The sequence below is a fragment of the Myotis davidii genome, unplaced genomic scaffold (assembly GCF_000327345.1).
Source record: "Myotis davidii unplaced genomic scaffold, ASM32734v1 scaffold269, whole genome shotgun sequence".
Lineage (NCBI taxonomy): Eukaryota > Metazoa > Chordata > Mammalia > Chiroptera > Vespertilionidae > Myotis > Myotis davidii.
The window spans coordinates 6,275,419-6,293,952 of NW_006383008.1; the positions used below are offsets into that span (position 1 = coordinate 6,275,419).

Sequence of the window (18,534 nt, forward strand, 5' to 3'; positions counted from 1 at the left end):
TTGTATTGGTTTCCTAGGAATTAAAAATTGATCATCTAAATGAGCATGCCTTAGGAAGAATGCAAGTAATTGGACAAAAATACAGTAGTAAGAGTAACAAGTAAAGGATAAGCTTATGTTTACTTTCTTTTACATCTCTATTTTTTACTCAAGTTCTAAAAGAGTTATCCATAAATTTCATACTAGGTTTCTCTATAAAAACATCAAGTCATTTAAATATGAAAAGTTTAACTGAAGATGTATGATTTGTATGTTAGGACCTAAGAATGCCCATAAAATTTAAATACGTTCAGTAATCAGATTCTGATTAAGGTTTATTCTTTTATTTTTTATGAATTTGAAGGGTTTTTTTTGTTTGTTTTTAGCCACCCGCCTGAGAGAAAGAAATTTGCTATGCAAATGGTCATTTGAGTGGAACTATTTTGCCATAAAATTCAATTTAAAAGTTAGTGGACAAGCGAGTATTTAAATTATACAAAGTTAAATAATGCCTCATAATAATAATGTTTTCAAGTTCAAATACAGAGTGCATATAATTAGTATTGTTTAAAAATCATGTATTTAATATACCTTTCTATGAGTTAAAATAACAGCATTCCTGTAGTATGGAGACCAAAAATACTTGTTTATACAAAAAAAAGAGAAATAAAAGTTATTTTTAATTGTTTAGAGCAACAAAGCTCAGACTATTAGGCCATGCAGATTTTTTTATTTCTGAAAGATGTTAACACATTTAGCCCAAATTAGATTCTAATGTCATTGTAATGCTTACAATACACTGCTAAATGCATGTGTAGTGCATATGGTACTCTAAGTACATGAAGAGCTGCTATTATAATAATTGTTCGTTCTTATAGTGGGTTGTTTGAGGTTTGGGTTTTTTTGGGGGGAGTTGGGTGTTTATTATAATGATTTATCCACCAACTTATAAATACTTTAAATTTTGCTGCATAATCTGCCAACTGTAAATTTGTTATTCATAAATATTCACTGTTTACAACTTATTTTTTAGTTTTCAAATTAAGAATTCTATCTTACCATATATTGAAAAGAAAATCTTAACACTAAATTAGATATCTGTTCTGCTTCAATAGTAGCATAGTGCTTTTCATCAAGAGAATGGGAGAAGAAAATTTAAGATTAAAAAGTTATAGAAAAAAATGTACAAGTGTTTCATTCTCTGCCCCAGATGAAAAGGTAGAACATAACTAACTTTCTAAAGTAGATTATCTAGTTTATTATTAACACTTAATTCATTAAAAAGTGTATTTTTTGCAAAGATTTAAGGAACTTCAGAAAGTAATTTCTCAGCTCTGCATGTGGGCTCCTCTTGTTTGTACACGATGTTCATTCTTAAAATTTATGAAAACAATTGTTTCTTTAAGTCATGAGGAAAAAAGTCTTGAAATTGTACTACATTTTTTTTGTAGGTAGCAATTACAGTGAAAAATGTGACGTCTTCAGCTGGGGTATTATCCTTTGGGAAGTGATAACGCGTCGGAAACCCTTTGATGAGATTGGTGGCCCAGCTTTCCGTATCATGTGGGCTGTTCATAACGGTTTGTGAACCAACATTTTAAAAAATATATTTGTATATTTCCTGTATGGAAATTGTTTCTCCTCCAAAGAAGACCATTTATCTTCAACATCTTTGATACCAGAATACTTTTCTGCCATCAGTATCCCACCATCCCCACAACCCAAAATCACGCAGGGCAGGGCTTAGAGTGGTCCTGGCCTTTGTACAAGGCTGAGGGGTTCTGCTGGCTGTGCTGATTTGAGCAAGGTTATCAGTAGTCAGCGGGAACCAACTAATTACTTAGGGCCGTGGTCGGCAAACCGTGGCTCATGAGCCACATGCGGCTCTTTGGCCCCTTCATTGTGGCTCTTCCACAAAATACCATGTGCAGGAGCGCACATATAGTGTGATTGAAACTTCATGGCCCATGCGCAGAAGTCGGTATTTTGTGGAAGAGCCACACTGAAGGGGCCAAAGAGCCACAGTTTGCTGAGCCGCAGTTTGCCGACCACTGATTAGGGGATAGAGAAGCATCTGCCTGGACTCTGTGGAGGAAATAAATTTAAAAATTAAGTTAATAAGTATATAAAATCTTTCACATCATTAAGATCATTGGGGCGCTATAGCTTTTTCTCCTGAGGAAGCACAAGGATCTCACTGGAGAGATTAAAGCAAAGAATAATAATAAGAGTTGTTACTTAAGCTATGCAGAAAGGCAAAACACAAAGTGTTCTATATATTTTTTCTTTTTATCTTCTTCATCCTTATGAGGTGAATGCTATTGCCTCATTTTACAGTTTTACAGATTAGGAAACTGAGACCTAGAGAGGTTTAGTACCTTGCCCAAGGTCACATACAAGATTAATTGCTGGTGCCCCAGCCGGGTGGCTCGGTTGGTTGGAGCGTCATCCCATACCCAGAAGGTTGTGGATTTGATTCTTAGAGCACATGCCTAGGTTTTGGATTTGGTTCCTGGTAGGGGCAAATAGAGGAGGAAACCGATTGATGTTTCTCTCTTTCTCCCTCTGTCTTTTCCCCTTCAAATCAATAAACATATCCTTGGTTGAGGATTTAAAGAAAGATTATAGCTGGTATTTCTAGGATTCAGTCTATAGTTTTCTGACTCCAGTCCTCACATTTTTAAGTTATGTTGATTTATGGATTCAATGTCCTTACATCCCTTCTATTCATTTTATATTTCTAATTAGAATGTTTTTAACGACCCATGGTTTGAGAATTCATCTTCATTAGTCAAGTTACTTCACATTTGCTTTGGGAAAATAAACTCTTCATGAAGGAAAATTGCTTAACCTTCCAACTTTTAACATCATTGTCATTTAATTTCTGTCACTTGATTATAATCATTCTGATTACTGGCATTTTAATACACTATTTCACAAGTGATGCACAAATATCTGCCTAACTATTTAGGTCATTTGTAGACCTACCAAACAGTACTGTCATCTGAGTCATCTTAACACTTTACCAGTTTCCTGTACCACCTATCATTTTACTTCCTTTAATGTCATTGTAGAGAATACCAGAGCATTGTCCAAGACTTGCCCCCCCCTCCCCCTCTGTCAGTTGTCAGTAAATAATTGAATATCAATGAAGTAAGGGATAAAAGAACTAATTTATTAATTGGTAAAATTACAAGGGTTTCATTGTATTTGAGGCCTTCTTTAAGTTGGAGACCTTACTTATAATATTAAAGTTTGGCAATTACAAGAAATTGTCCATTTTCAGCTTATGAAATGATTGATTGACAGCAGTCAAAAGGACTCCTTCCCACAAAAGAGTCATTTGGAGATAAGTTTTTAGGAATGGAAGATGATTTTTCAAACACATTTGAAATTTTTGCAGTGAATCTGAAAATATAGTTCAAGTAAGATTACCCCAAGCTACCATTTTATTTTTCTTAATGAGACACAAATTAAGCCATTATTATTTGTTAAAAGAATATTTGTAACAGGTGGAATATTATTCTCAGGCTTACTATTACCATACTGAATGTAAACTTTTTCATTTAACTTTTTGAATAGTGTAGCTTCTCCCCTTTATGAAAATACAGTGTTAACCTAAAAGACAAAAAAAACAACAACCCTACTTTTATTACTCCAAAAAATAATCTTAAATTACAGGTCCCTAAAATAAATATTGTTTTAGAAATACATATAAAAAGCTGACAACATTCTTTGGGTAAATTCTTTCCCCCTCCTTTAATTTTTATTCATAGGTACTCGACCACCACTGATCAAAAATTTACCTAAACCCATTGAGAGCCTGATGACTCGCTGTTGGTCTAAAGATCCTTCTCTACGCCCTTCAATGGAAGAGATTGTGAAAATAATGACTCACTTGATGCGGGTATAATCCTTCTTTTGAGGGGCTTTGTGTTTAGGGGCATGTGATGTGTACTGAGTTTTAATGGAGTTTTAAAGTAAAAGAACATTATTGCTAATTTCTGCTTTATATTTTTCTGTATTTCCCAAGTTAACAAAGGACATTTATTACTCAATAATCAGAGGATGAAACACTATTATAGGGGGAAAAATTTAGTTATTTATAATGAAAAGGGGTTAGACTAAGTTTTGGGACTTGCTTTTTCCTCCTGCTTAACTTAGTGGGTAAATGTGTTTGTTTCTGGGCCTGTTGCCTCATTTGCAATTAGGTGGTCTCTAGGGCCTTTACAGGTCCTAGGTATTATGACTTTTAACACTTGCTAAACTAACTTTTTAATTTTCTTTATGAAGCATTCACTTATGCAGGGCAATAGAGAGATTGCATTCGTAGACACAAGTGATTTTTTACCTTTTGTTTTTTCATTGCATATTTTCTGCCTTTTATTTGCCATTAAAAAGTTAAATTCTCTTCTAGAATTTATAGAATTTTTAAATTTAGAACAACCTTTTTAAATGATTATCAGAATTTCCTAGTCTATAAATCGGACACTTTGAGAATTATTTGAATAATTTTAGGACTCTGTTTTTGGGGCACTAACAAAATCTATCAAGCGGTACCTTGACTTTAAAAAGTTAACATTCTATAAAAGTACCTGAATTTCAAAACAATTTTCTCAGTAGAAGAATCTTCCAATATCCTTAAATAGCTAAGTGATTTCCTAAATGGCCAAAGATTTAGCTTGTTCATTCTGTTGAAAATAATTTAGATAAATCAGCTTGAACTAATCTGATTAAAACTAACCATCATATTTGGGTAGCAGCTACATACATATATAGAATTCTAGGCCGTAAAGATATGTTCTTAAGAAAACAACTTAGTCTCTTGAGTCACATACCTTAAAACATTGGGATATATAAATTGGTCAAATTGTAATTGTGCTTAATATACGTTTTGTTTAATTTGAGAAGAAAATTTTTTTCTCTTAAATTCTAATTTTTTGTGCACTAAATGTTTCTACTATTACATGTTCAGGTCATGGAGGGATATACATAACCTTTTCCTTTTGTTTAAAGTATTAGTTCTAACCATCATTCTATGACACACCAATCTCAGTTATCAGACTAACAATCATTTCAACAATTTAGAAGTTTATATCACTACTTTGAGAACATAAATATGTTTCATATAACTATGAGGAATGATACTATTGAATGTCATATGATCCCTTAGAGAATATTTGCTGTTTTCTTCAAGATTCTGGTCTCTCACTAGAGACCCGGTGCAGGAATTCCTGCACCAGCAGGATCCCTCGGCCTGGCCTGTGGGATCAGGCAAAAACTGGCTCTCTGATATCCCCTGAGGGGTCCTGGATTGTGAGAGGATGCAGGCCAAGCCAAGGGACCCCATCGGGGCTGGGGAGGGACACAGGAGGTTGGCTGGCTGGGGAGGGACCACGGGAGGGCTCCAGGGCATGTCTGGCTCATCTCACTCAGTCCCAATCGGCCAGACCCCAGCAGCAAGCTCACCTACCAGTTGGAGTGTATTCCCCCTGGTGGTCAGTGCACGTCATAGCGAGCAGTTGAGGGGCCTTAGCATATCATTAGCACATTATGTTTTGATTGGTTGAATGGCCAACCGAACACTTAGCATATTAGGCTTTTATTATATGGGATGGCATTGATCACAATTAAAATTCAGAAAAGGAGCATGTTGTTGTCATCTTTATAAATATCAAAAACTTAGATATCTACAAATTCATTCTGTGCCTTAAGGAAAATAAAGCAGTATCTTTGCTGCATTCAAGTCCCATGATAGCAAAGTAATTAGGATGTACTTTTCAAGTTAACTATATAGGATTTCGTTTGTATGAAAGGAATTTTAAGTTAGATTTGCTTTTTATCTGCAGTACTTTCCAGGAGCAGATGAGCCCCTGCAGTATCCCTGTCAGTACTCGGATGAGGGACAGAGCAACTCGGCCACCAGTACAGGTAAGCAGAGAGATCGGAGGAATAATCATCTAATTTTTTTGTATCTTTCCCAAACAATTATAATCTCCATTTGCAGTTTAATTTCTTCATTTCATAAGACTGACTACAGTTTGAGTTTCCAGGTGCACCATTCTTCATGAAGGTCCAAGATTAAAGAGTTATTAAAGTTGTGCTTCCAAATCTTGGAATTCTTGTATAGTTATATATAAAACGATTGCATATTATATTACTGTGAATGCTGTTCTTTCTTTGAAAGATAGTTTATATATAGATACTGCTAGAGCAAATACTATTAGAAATTATTGTAAATATATGTAACAACATTGTTCTTCATTATGCTCACCTTATTTTTTTTGCTCTTTATAGAAGAGTTTACAGAGAAGAGACTCTTCTACAATTTTAGTTCAGAGTTCCTCAGTTTTCTAAATATAATTCATAGATTATGGTCATCAAAAAAGATAGTAGAGCCCTGGCTGGTGTGGCTCATTTGGTTGAGCATCGATCCATGTACCAGAGGTCACTGGTTCCATCCCAGGTTGCGGACTCAACCCCCAGTAGGTGGCATGCCGGAAGCAGCAGATTAATGTTTCTCTCTCATCGATATTTCTATCTTTCTCTCTCTCTCTCTCAAATAAATAAGAACTTAAAAAAATGATAGTAGAAATAATACTCTTAGAAAAATTGTACTAACTATATATTTGGGAATACATTATGACATTTTATTATTAATTAAAATTAAAAGGTGTGTGTGTATATACTCAAAATTTTATTTTTATTGACAAATATTTTCACTGACCTATAGCTCCCACCTCAAAAATAATTATATTTATTTTAAGCTAGTTACTGTTTGGCTAGTTATTTCCAAATTCCAGTTTTACTGAAAATATTTTAGTTGTTCTAAACTTTAAAGTGAACGCAAAAATTCTGTATTGTTTTGTTTTTTGCTTCTGCTTTCAAACCCTCTCCCTGTTATTATACTTGACCTTTAACCCTTTGATCTTTTCACTGACCTTCAGTCCTCCTAGGTTCTTCCTTTTTTCCTCCATTTAATTCCAAGCAGTTTTTATAATTCCATTGGGAATAATTCTCAGCCTTCTAGCCCTTTACTCAAGCTTCCTTGGCTAAACCACAGGCCTGGTTAAATCTGACTCTCAGCTTACTCCACATATCAGTGCAGCTGAATGTGGCTGAAGATGACACACATTTATTTACTATCCTCAAATCTCTATTTAATGCTGCTGGACAGTTGTACTTTATTTTAGTCCATCTCGCCTCTCCTAGATGATTTAATTTTATATTTTAGCCTCTCTCCTCAAACTTTAAACTCTCCTCACTCTCAGCTGACCTTGTCTACAATTTCTCTGAAAAAAAAGGAGTAATCAGTAGATGGTTTCCACAAGCTCCTTCACTATATCTGCCCATCTACTCTGCATTTTCTTCTATTACTATGGCTGAACTGCCCCTGCTCCTCACCAAAGGCAAGCCTGTGAACTCATGTATTAAATCCCATTCCAGCAATCCTTCCCCCTATCTCTGGCATCATCAGTTTTAGCCTTTTTACTGGTATCATTCCCAGAGCATATACAGTCTATATTTGATTTTCTAGCTTCTCTTCCCATTGTCTCTTGTGTCCTCTCCTCTTCAGACTTTTACTATACCAATACTTCAGAATTGCTCTTCTCGCGTTGTCACCAGATATTTCCAGGTTATTATATCTAAATAATTTTTAGTTCTCATCTTTCTCATCCAACTACTTGCATGATATCTAATAGGAATTCAAACTTACCATTTTCCAAACTAAGCTCCTGGTACTCCTTTCAAACTCACTCCTACCTTGATCTTCCCCATCTTGATTAATAGGCACTTCATTCTACTAGTTCAGGCTAACAACTTTAAAGCATCTTTGACTATGAGAAGACTATTTAGGTATTTTGGTTCCCTTTTTGTGCTATTCTTAAATTTCACTTAAAAATTTGGGGGGAGGCTATCTCCATTAGCTTGGAAAGTCTATTTATGTCTTGCTAGTTTAGAAAAGAATTTACATTACATATTGATGAAGCATTTGTATTTATTATTCATAAATGTTTCTGCTTTCCTAGGCTCATTCATGGACATTGCTTCTACAAATACCAGTAATAAAAGTGACACTAATATGGAGCAAGTTCCTTCCACAAATGATACTATTAAACGCTTAGAATCAAAATTATTGAAAAATCAGGCAAAGCAACAGGTTTGTTTTGTTATTAAAGTAAAATCATATGGTAACCTTAGTAGTCATAATGTTATACCAACTGAAATGATTTGCCATCTTACATTATACAAATTCTGAATCTTGTTTCTGAAACAGATAAGCTTAAGAGTAGAGACATATGAGAATCTCCTATTACCAAATTGTTTTCCCTTCTGATGATTGCTGCCTTTGCCAACTGTGCAGCTCTCTCCCTATGGTGATTCCCAACTTTAATGTATAATGTTTAAAAATGTCAAATGGCTATTTCTTGGCTGTACTATCCAGTTAAAGTTGTCCTAAATCTATCATTTCATGTTGTTCAGATATATTTTTGCTATTTAAGGTGTGATTTTATTCATCTTGCTTGAGGCATTTAGGTTAACTAATAATTGGGGCATTTAACTCCAGTGACCACCCTTCTCTGAAGGCCAGTATTACAGCTTGCTCTCCCTTAACCCTGTCGCTCCCTTTCCCTGAAAACTTCCCTTTTCTTTCAGAAACAGAACTCATAAGAATCCCAGTTGGTATTTTTCCTCTAGGTTGTCTAGGATTTTAAATCCAGAGTTTCAGTAATTCACATTGACCTGTAATTTTAACAGAGTGAATCTGGCCGTTTAAGCTTGGGAGCTTCCCGTGGGAACAGCGTAGAGAGCTTGCCCCCAACCTCCGAGGGCAAGAGGATGAGTGCTGACATGTCTGAAATAGAAGCCAGGATTGCTGCAACTACAGGTAAAGAGGAAATAAAAGTGTGAAGAGGAGTGAAAATGATAGTTTCAGTTGTTTCAGTTATCAGGGATTTTTGTGTCTTAAAAATTTTTGAAGCAGGAAGTAGGCTTAAAAGTTACTTTCTAACTTGTAGCAATAATTTACACATTTCTCTCAAAATGCAATAAGGAAGATGATAGGACTTATGAAATTATTTGGACCATACACTATATGTTTCTATTTACAGATTTTATCAGATGTTACTCTTTCAGTGTAAACATGAGCAGAAAATAAATCTAAATGAGAAATTGAAATTTTACCAAAATCATGTTTTGCAAGTTTTTGAATATTTTAATTTTTTTAAGAGAGAGAGAGAGAAACATTGATGTGAGAGAAATACATTGGTTGTCTCCCACACGCACCTGACAGGAGATCGAACCCGCAACCCAGGTAAGTTTCCTTACTGGGAATCTATCCAGCGACCTTCTGGTGCATGGGAGAATACTCCAACTAACTGAGTCACAACGGCCAGGGCTGGAAGATTATGAGTGATTGTACTAGAATGTTGTGCTAAACTCAAATAATAGCAAATATCTTGTTTTGAAATTAGCAAAAAAAATGTATTCCAGATTCATATATGATTTGACCTTACTATCTGCTCCTGCTCGAAGCAAAGGTAGTTAAGTTGGTTGTGGTTAATGCTTTTAATTATAAAATAAAAGATTATGTTACTTATATTTGATCTTGAAAACGCTAACATTTCCATTTTGTCAGTTCTTAAAATTATTAATTATGGAAGGACTGGTCACACACAAAAATTATATGTATTGTTACCTGAGTAAACATCTAACCTTCTTTTCTAGCTAGGTTTCATTTTAGTAATGGTGGTTTAATTTGCCTTCTTTCTGATTTCCCCAGGAGTGGAGGGAAGTCATTATACACCTAAATACATTTCTTTTTTGAAAAATGTGGAAATACAAACAAAAAAATCAGTCTTTCATAGTGTCCCATAGTTATATATGTATGTACATGTATATTAGCATATATGTATTTTAAAAATTAGCTAACCAGGTTTTTGTTTTGTTTGTTTTTTAGATCTTTGGTTATTCATTTGGTTTTTTTTCTAAATTGAATATTCTCATTTTGTGTGGAGTTATTTTCAGATAGAAGTTGTTCAGAAGACAATCATACTATACTTGACTTCACCTAATCATGATCAATGATTTTATTAGTCAGCAATAGAATCAGATCGGTATAACAGAGTGTCCAAAATAACAGTGTCTAACACATAAACTTTTATTGTTCACACTTAAACGAATCTGGAGGTAGGCTTCATTATCATTAGGCGACTAGATTCCTTCTGTCCCTCTGTGCCACAGTCGCTATTGTGTGGCTTCCATCCTCATAGATACGTGGGTGCTCCAGATTGTTGTTACAGCTCCAATCATCACATCCACACAATCCACAGAGCAGGAAGGAAAACTTAGGAGAAGCCATAAGGGCACATATCCAAGCTCTTCATGGAGCTTTTCCAGAGTAAAGTCAGGGCTCTGTTGCTAAGAAAAAGGGGAAAATAATGATTGGGAGGGCACCAGCAGTCTCTGCCATACAGATGGGTCTTCAGAAACGATCAAGTTGATGGGAGATCACTAGCCACTGATAAGCTCATCTGGTCTCTATGAGTCACAAGTGTTTCTGTGGAGGGGGTAGACTCACTGTGGTATCAGATAAGTAGGGCTATGCCCTCACACTTTGGGGAATCTTTCCCGTTTCAGGGATATCATTCAAGATAGACCTGCCAAATAGTGATTTCCTCCTTAAAACAGGAAGTAGTGCTATAATAATTTTATATTTGCCAGTGTCGATATTCTAGTCAGGTACTGGCTTATAATTATTCTTTACAGAAATGATATTTCACTAGGTTAAAGATAACTATACGCATTTAAGTTACGCTATCCTTTTTCTGCCTAAATGTAGAGAATAGTTGCTATTGAACAGTCATTGAATTCTACACAGTTCAGATGTTTTTAGTGAATTACCTTATTTTGAAAGGTTCATTTTCTCTAGCTTTTCAACACTATTCATATTTAGCAGGAATGTACCCTAAACTTTGAAACTACAATAAATAACTAGTCTACTAGAAGTATATGTAAATATTTATAATTATAAAAGCATATACATTTTATACTTTGATGCAATAATTATCATTTAATCAATAAATTCTACTTTATAGCACACTTCAAAAAACACCTAACTTGAACATATATTCCTGTATTTTTATAATAAAACAAATATGGTAGCTTATTTCTTTTAACTCCTCTCTTCCTCCCCACTTTCATCCTAGACCCTCCATTGTATATTAGTGGTTTCACTTAGGTAGATTGTCTCTATGAACATATTTGTATTTAGCTTCCTCATTACCCTGCAGCTTTGTTTGTCTCTGTCCCTTTTTTTTCTTTTTTTTTTTCTTCTGCTAATTAAAGCCAGTCTGTGAAACATCTTGTATTGGTAGTTGTTTGCTCCTTAATCACGCCTTTTCTGAGCATGGATGAAAAGTCAGATAGTTCTGCATGCCTTTCTGCACGGAGTGTTATTAACATAACTATTTGAAAACTATTTAGTTTTTGTAATTTATTGTTTTCTGTGTTACTTTTGTGGTTGTTTGCATGTATACTGTGTATATGTGTTTTTGCAGCCTCTTCCAAGCCTAAACGGGGCCATCGTAAAACTGCTTCATTTGGCAACATTCTGGATGTCCCTGAGATCGTCATATCAGGTATCATAGGCCACCTGAGTTGGTCTAATAACTGTGGAACCGGAATAATGATCCCTGGTACTTACAAAATGCTTCTTGCTCCAATTTTTGTAGGACATGAAAATAGGTACCTTGCATGCAGTAATTAGGGAGACAGATTGAAAATGTATACATTTATCTACACTGAAGTGGGCTTGACAGGATACCTCAGATATCCAAAAATGAGGATAAAATAGAAGGCAAAGTAAACCTTTTAACAGAGGGAGAATGCCTGCCCAGACTTTACCAACTTCCTCTCAGCTTTTAGGTGAGTAGATAAACTGAACCCAGACCTTTTTTGCACCCAGCAGAAAGAGGAAACAACTATTTAAAAAATATTTGTTTTCCTTGGCTCCTTTTCTTTCTTAGTTACTATTTTAGGGGTGTCCGCTAGGCTTTCTATCTCAGCCTCTTTCTGTTGGTAGCAAGTGAAATATGAAGTTGAGAAAAGAGGATTGCTAAATACCATTTTGCCTTAACTTAGAAAACAGAAAGTAAAATTAAATGAGATTTGCTGTTTTGCATGGTATCTTGCCAAAGAATCATGTTCAATTCTGATTCTTGTGCATTATCAGGACAGTCTTCCCACAAATTACTTTTTATACCTAACTCACACATGGTACTTAAAGTTCTAAATCACCATTTTTGATAGAAGCTTTAATGGCATGTGTGACCTTCAATATTGGTTAATATGTGTTATCCAAATTATCATTTCTTAATCCCTCTGCTTTAGGTTTTCCTCTACCTCCTGCCCCCAAATTTTGATAAGAAAATTACAATTTCCCTTCCACACATTCATGGGTGTGCTTTGGGTGAATTCTCTAGCACTCTGGTACTTTGCCTGTGATTGTGCTTTTAGCATACTATTGAATACCTAGTGGGGTTTTTTTTTCTCCTCAAGGAAACTGAAAACTGAGGATAGAGACAATGTCTTTGTTATTTAGTATTGATTGAATCAGAACTGGTCAATGTCTTTTACATAGTACCTGTTTGACAAATTATAATTGAGGTTCAGTGGCCAGGAATAAGCATACATATAGGATCCACATAAATTATAAATATGTATAAAATATAAATTATACAATTCCTAGAGGCCATTTTATGTATACAAAACCATTTTTTTTAGAGTAATTACTTTTCATTCTGGTTATCAAAGTAGTTTGTTTTATATCATCACTATTGCTGTTCAGAGAATAGAGTTAACCTATTTGTCACATTGTAATTTTACTTATTGAGTCATGGGTTGCTTTCAAAATTAACAAGTACTTGAGATCATTTTACTTCATGGTAAAAGGTACTATATGTTTAAGGGAATAATATTCTAACTAAAGTGGCAGCATTTTACACACATATTGCTGAACTGTGATTATATAAATGTTTGAGGGAATCAGGAAAATTTAGGCAAATGGTAGTACAATCTTAATCCAGGTTTTAGGAGTAAACACACACACACACACACACACACACAGAGTGGGCAATACAGCCAATACTATACAAGATGAGGGAGAGAGAATAGGAGAAAATAATAGTCTCAGTGGTTCTCAATCAGGATGAATTTGCCCCCCTCTCCCCCTCCCAGGGCACATTTGGCAATGTCTGGAATCATTTTTGGTTGTCGCAATTGGCAGGTGCTGCTGACATATAGTAGGCAGAAGCTAGGGATCCTGCTAAACATCTACACTGTACCGGACAACCTACCACAGCCAGGATTTGTCCAGCCTAAAATGTCAGTAGTGCCAGTGCTAAGAAAACCTGGTTAGGCATCTTGCTCCTCTTTTCTACTTTTTGTTCTTTTATACTACCATGTGTAACATAGGTATTCACATATCAAGAAACCATTAACAAATGTAAAATAAATGAGTTTCTAAATTAGTATTTAGTTGCAAAAAAATTCAGAATCAATCTAAATTTACTAAGAACACACCCAGTAATAATCATTTTTAATGATAGGTATTTGATACTTTTTTACATTCATATTTCTAAATTACAACCTAAAATTTAATATTGGAGCAACAAGTATTTGTTGATTGTAATACTTTTCTGCTTTGTCTGAACTATTTGCCAGATGGTTTCTGCTTTGGTTATGCTAATTAAATACATTGCTTAATATTGCTTGCTTTGACTCATGCTATAGCTTAAAGATTTTTCATTTTATGGCATTTGTGAACTGTCAGCTCTTCTTTACCCTATTTCCTTAAAAGTTTTTACTTCCCTTTTCTCTTAACCTTCACCTAGATTTGAGTTTGTTTTTGTTGTTATTGCAGTGGTGATGTAATGATTTTTAGACACATGTGCTGGGTGGTTCCCCAGGTTCACAAATGTTGCTTATCTGAAAAGAGAATTCCAGACACTTTTACAAGCCTGTCTCATGTAAGCTAATTTTAGAATGATTGTGTTGAATGAAATGTGCCTAAAATTGCTTATTAGTCACGACGGTAGTGGGGATCTTTTTTGTCTTCCAAAAACAGGGATAGTTAAAAGTTTTCATAAAAGTATCTTAGTGTGCCTGATTCAATAAATGTGCAGTTTGTTGCTCTGTTAGTTTGTAATCAAAAGTTGGAACTGGAATAAAATGAAATTAGAAGTATAGTTTTGAGTTATGATTACATAAAGAATTTTAAACATAGTTTAAAATGGAAAAGAGTGATGATGTCTTACACTTTCAAGGGTGGCTATACATTTGAGCTTTTATATTCACTACATATTATTGCATCAAGCATTATTTTATTGTAAGATCCTTTTAGTTTATGTGTAAAGTAATAATGGGTTCTAATGGATTAATGTGCTAAATTATATTGCTGATCGGTTTAAAATAAGATACTTAGAATACGGAAGTGTAAATTTTAAGAATGAATTCTGCCTGCTGATCAGGGCACAGCTATTAGAGTAAATGTTCCTGGGGCTGCCCACAGTTGAGAAATTGCATAATATAGCTTTCAGAGTCAAAAGAATTTCGAGTATTGTGTCAGCTGTTACTCATAATATTTCGGTGTTTCCTTTTAGACAGCTGATCTCTCATCCCAAATAAAAGTGCTGAGTGAAGCTAATGCTTAATTCATTCTCTTTTGTTGAAGACTTAAATTTATAGAATTCTTTCATGAATTGATTTTTAAATTTTACAGCATAGAAGTTCCTAAAGCAGGATTAACTCAATAGCCCATTTAAACAAGCTGTATATTTGAGAACAATGAGAGTCATTCATCTCCAGTAGGAAATTAAAGAATTGTTGTTCACAACTAACAGATTACCTGAGACTGACAAAGACTAATGGGCTTAAGTAAGTGTGACTAGGTTTAATCAATTTTAAGCCTAAGCATCCTTTAGGCCCTGAAATGAAGAAGGTACTGCTGTTGGTTAAAGTCAGTCATGTCTTACAACCTGATAGCTGTCTTGCTGTAGAAGCTGTAACGTAAGGCCCTTGAAATAGATGCCGTCATCAGCCCCACCCCCCAAGCATTCATCTATTTAAATACATGACAGAAGATGGTGGGAGAGAGTTCAGCAGCTACTCGTGTGGTAGGAGTGGTTATTGTATTAGGACATGCTTTGTTGTAGGCCAGCAACTTTTGAGTTAAAACATTCCAGCTGTTTCTCTCCCCCCCCCTTTTTTTACACCTTTCTCTCTTTTTATTTTTTAAATAATAAATTCAGTTTTTTTCTCACAAACATTTTGTATAGATTCAAGGAGCAACAAATTTGAACTTCCTACTGTAGCAATCAAATCCTTATTGTATGTCTCAATAGATTTCGGTATTTTACTTATTTTATTTTTTAAAAGGCAACGGACAGCCAAGACGTAGATCCATCCAAGACTTGACTGTTACTGGAACAGAACCTGGTCAGGTAAGACTTAACATTCAAATTCTCAGTCTTTGAAGAATAATGATGGGCAGAAATAAAGAATTAACTGTAATATATAATCTGCAAAATTATTTTATAAGTTGACTTAAAATTGTGATAGAGAAGTGTATTTGTAGATGAATTAAGTTCTTAGAAAAAAAATCTGGGTGCCATTATTAATTTAACTTGAAGGATAATTTAGGAAATAGCACTCTGTGCATGTTATGTGTTTTTTATGTATGCTTTAATAAGGAAGTATTTAGTCTTGTAATTTAATAATTTAATAATTATCATTGTCCTCTAAAGGAAATCGTGAACTATTTCCCCCAATAAGATGTCATTCCTCTGAAATCACATAGAACACTGACATACCTGGAGGACTCTTACTATCTTTTAATTTGTCATATTCACTGGATTTATAATTTTATGAAATACTAAGTTAAGACAATATTTACTAAGCAGATGGATAAATTCTAGAATAGCTTCTATCCCAGTGGTTAAGATTTTTATTCTTCATCTTTATATTTCTGGATGCTCTGCTAAACTCCTCTTATCTCTTTATCATTGCTTTTTTGTAGATGATCCAGACAGTGCTATAATTAAGCCATTACTGACTAGTACAGAGTTTTGACCCCCCCCAAGTATATAAAAGTTGCAGCTTAGTCATTGTTTTTTTATCTCTTATTCAAATTGTTAAACTTGATATATAACATATATAAGTCATATTCTTAAAATGAATGAGAACTAATTATCAGGTGTTTGTTGATTCTTTTTTCAGTTGTGCAGAAAAAAGTAAATTTTGTGAGTATAGCATCCATTTGAATTAATAAAAATATCACATGGTCCATATTCATATAAAATGATAGGATTATATATTATAAACAATGTGATTTAACTTATAGTAAAGTCTATTAGTACTTTTTGTCCTAGAAAGATACTTCATTTTTATAACATACTTTTAATTTTGGAGATTCCTTGTAGTTGTTAATAAAAATTTGAAAGCCTTTATTGGCATCAACTGAACTAACAAAAATTACTTGAGAAATTTAAATGGTAAATACCCTTGATCTTCATTTATATCTGGAAATATTTTTATTTCTCACAGTACCTATACACACACACACACTCATACTCACAGATATGTACATACATAGATAAAACATATATACACATATTACTTTATTATGTATTTTATTATATTAAGTCACTCTAAATCTTGATTTTATTTATTTAATAGCAGCTTTTTTCAATATATCTGCTTTTGTGAGACTCCAGAACTTCTGAATGAAGTTTTCCACTTTTCTCCCCCTCAAATACTTAAAGCATTAATGAGGGCATTTAGTAACAGATAGTTTAATATCTGGTATTTGCTTTGATTCTTTACAGGCTTGATGAGCTCAACCTTTTTAACTGTTTACTATTGCTCTTGATATTCCAGTTATGAGAAACTCTAGCCATGTGTTCTCCTGTTGAGTAGGAATGAGAAGCTTGCCCTAGACAGTTCAGGAGCATCTGCTAGAACAAGTGCTTTTCTATGTCCTCTAATAAAGGCCTTGCTATAATTCAGCACTGACCTCACCACACCAAGCCTTGCTTATTTCCTCACAAGTTCTGTGTTACTTGAGATTATGATTATTACTCCTTTCATTACTTACTTCCTCACAAGTTCTGTGTTACTTGAGATTATGATTGTTATGCTTTTCATTTACAATATCTTCAAGTAGGAAAACACTGGAACTGAGGCAGACCATGATTGTGGGGCAGTCAGTAGAATGAGTTGTCATGAATTACTCCAAAAGAGCTGGAGTGAGGGGAGTGTGACATGGCAGTAAAATGTATTCTAAAATAAGTGATATATAGCCAGTTTTTAAAATTGATTCACTCTTTCAAAATTACTGAAGTATTAGAAACTTAAAATGCTTAATATCCAGTTTGGGATGAGAATGGCAAACAGTAAGCCCAAAATGTACTAAAGTGTACTATGAAAAGATTTTCCCCTAAAGCTGTTATGATAATTGACCATTAAATAATTTATATTACTCATGAAAATAACATTCATCATTTGAAGAAGAAAAGTATGCATAATATGGATTTTTAAAATTAAAGGTATAATTCTTTTCAAAGTCTGGCTAAGCAATGATTAAACATATGCACCAGGTTTACTTGTTTGTTTTTTGTTAAGACCATGGTGATTGATGAAGAAAATAATTTGCCCACCTAGTACAGTCATCAGAGGAAGAGAGAACCTACTCATGAAGTATAACATTACATCTTATAGAGGAAGGTAAAATGACCAGAGTCTGTATTTTAGCTCTTGGTTCAATAAGATCACTTAGACTTTCCATCTGTAATGAAATTAAATTGGTTGTTTTTATACTGCCACTTCTTTTGAGACGTATAGTGAACCAAGCAAGCTTCTTTATTAAAAGTAGTTGTGTAAGTATTTTTGTAGAGTCAGTTTTAAATTAATTAATTAAATCAGGAAGCTTATTAAGCACATGTAATGGATCTGGCCTCCTAGATACTTTGAAAAGATACTGAGAAAAAGCAGCCGCTGATATCCAGGAATTGATCTGACTCTGAGGCCTCAGTGTTGTTAGAACATAAACAGTTTCTCAGAACACCAGTAGACAAGGTTATGTTGAGACCATGGTAAGATGAGACAAAACAAGACCATTTTGAAATGTTGCCTAAGCACAGACAAAAACAAGGTCACTGTGTCACCAACGAAATGCCAAACTGCCTTCTCCCAGCTGATATGAGTGGCTGCTGCTACTTGTCCAGTTGTAGCTTTGGCCTCACTCTGGTCTGTCCTCCCTGTAGAATTGCCCTTGCTTTGTGGCAGTAGCCAATCTAGAGTGAACCCCTCCTTCCTTGGAGCTTCCCCAAATCACAAAATAAAATTCCAAATCCTATAATAAGCTCTTTATAAAGCCCTGTTACTGAGACACTCCACAATGCCCATGGTGAGCTTTCTGGTTCTCTTCAACTAAAATTAAACCCAACTTCTCCTACTCGAAGTGTGTTCCTTTTGGTCTTTGGCTGCATCGGGCGG

The 18,534-nt window shown here is 34.4% G+C and overlaps 1 protein-coding gene across 4 annotated transcripts in view; it reads left to right on the forward strand.

Annotated features, from left to right (window-relative positions):
* MAP3K7 (mitogen-activated protein kinase kinase kinase 7) overlaps positions 1 to 18,534 on the forward strand; it is a 64,764-nt gene that overhangs the window by 25,799 nt on the left and 20,431 nt on the right. Inside the window, exons 7-13 of one of the 4 annotated variants that reach the window (XM_006778246.2) lie at positions 1,431 to 1,559; positions 3,756 to 3,886; positions 5,829 to 5,910; positions 8,010 to 8,140; positions 8,740 to 8,869; positions 11,541 to 11,621; positions 15,418 to 15,482. In XM_006778246.2, coding sequence (XP_006778309.1) covers positions 1,431 to 1,559; positions 3,756 to 3,886; positions 5,829 to 5,910; positions 8,010 to 8,140; positions 8,740 to 8,869; positions 11,541 to 11,621; positions 15,418 to 15,482 — 749 coding nt within the window. The remainder of the gene's footprint in view (positions 1 to 1,430; positions 1,560 to 3,755; positions 3,887 to 5,828; positions 5,911 to 8,009; positions 8,141 to 8,739; positions 8,870 to 11,540; positions 11,622 to 15,417; positions 15,483 to 18,534) is intronic. The other 3 variants (XM_006778247.2, XM_015557687.1, XM_006778248.2) reach the window with 3 other exon arrangements.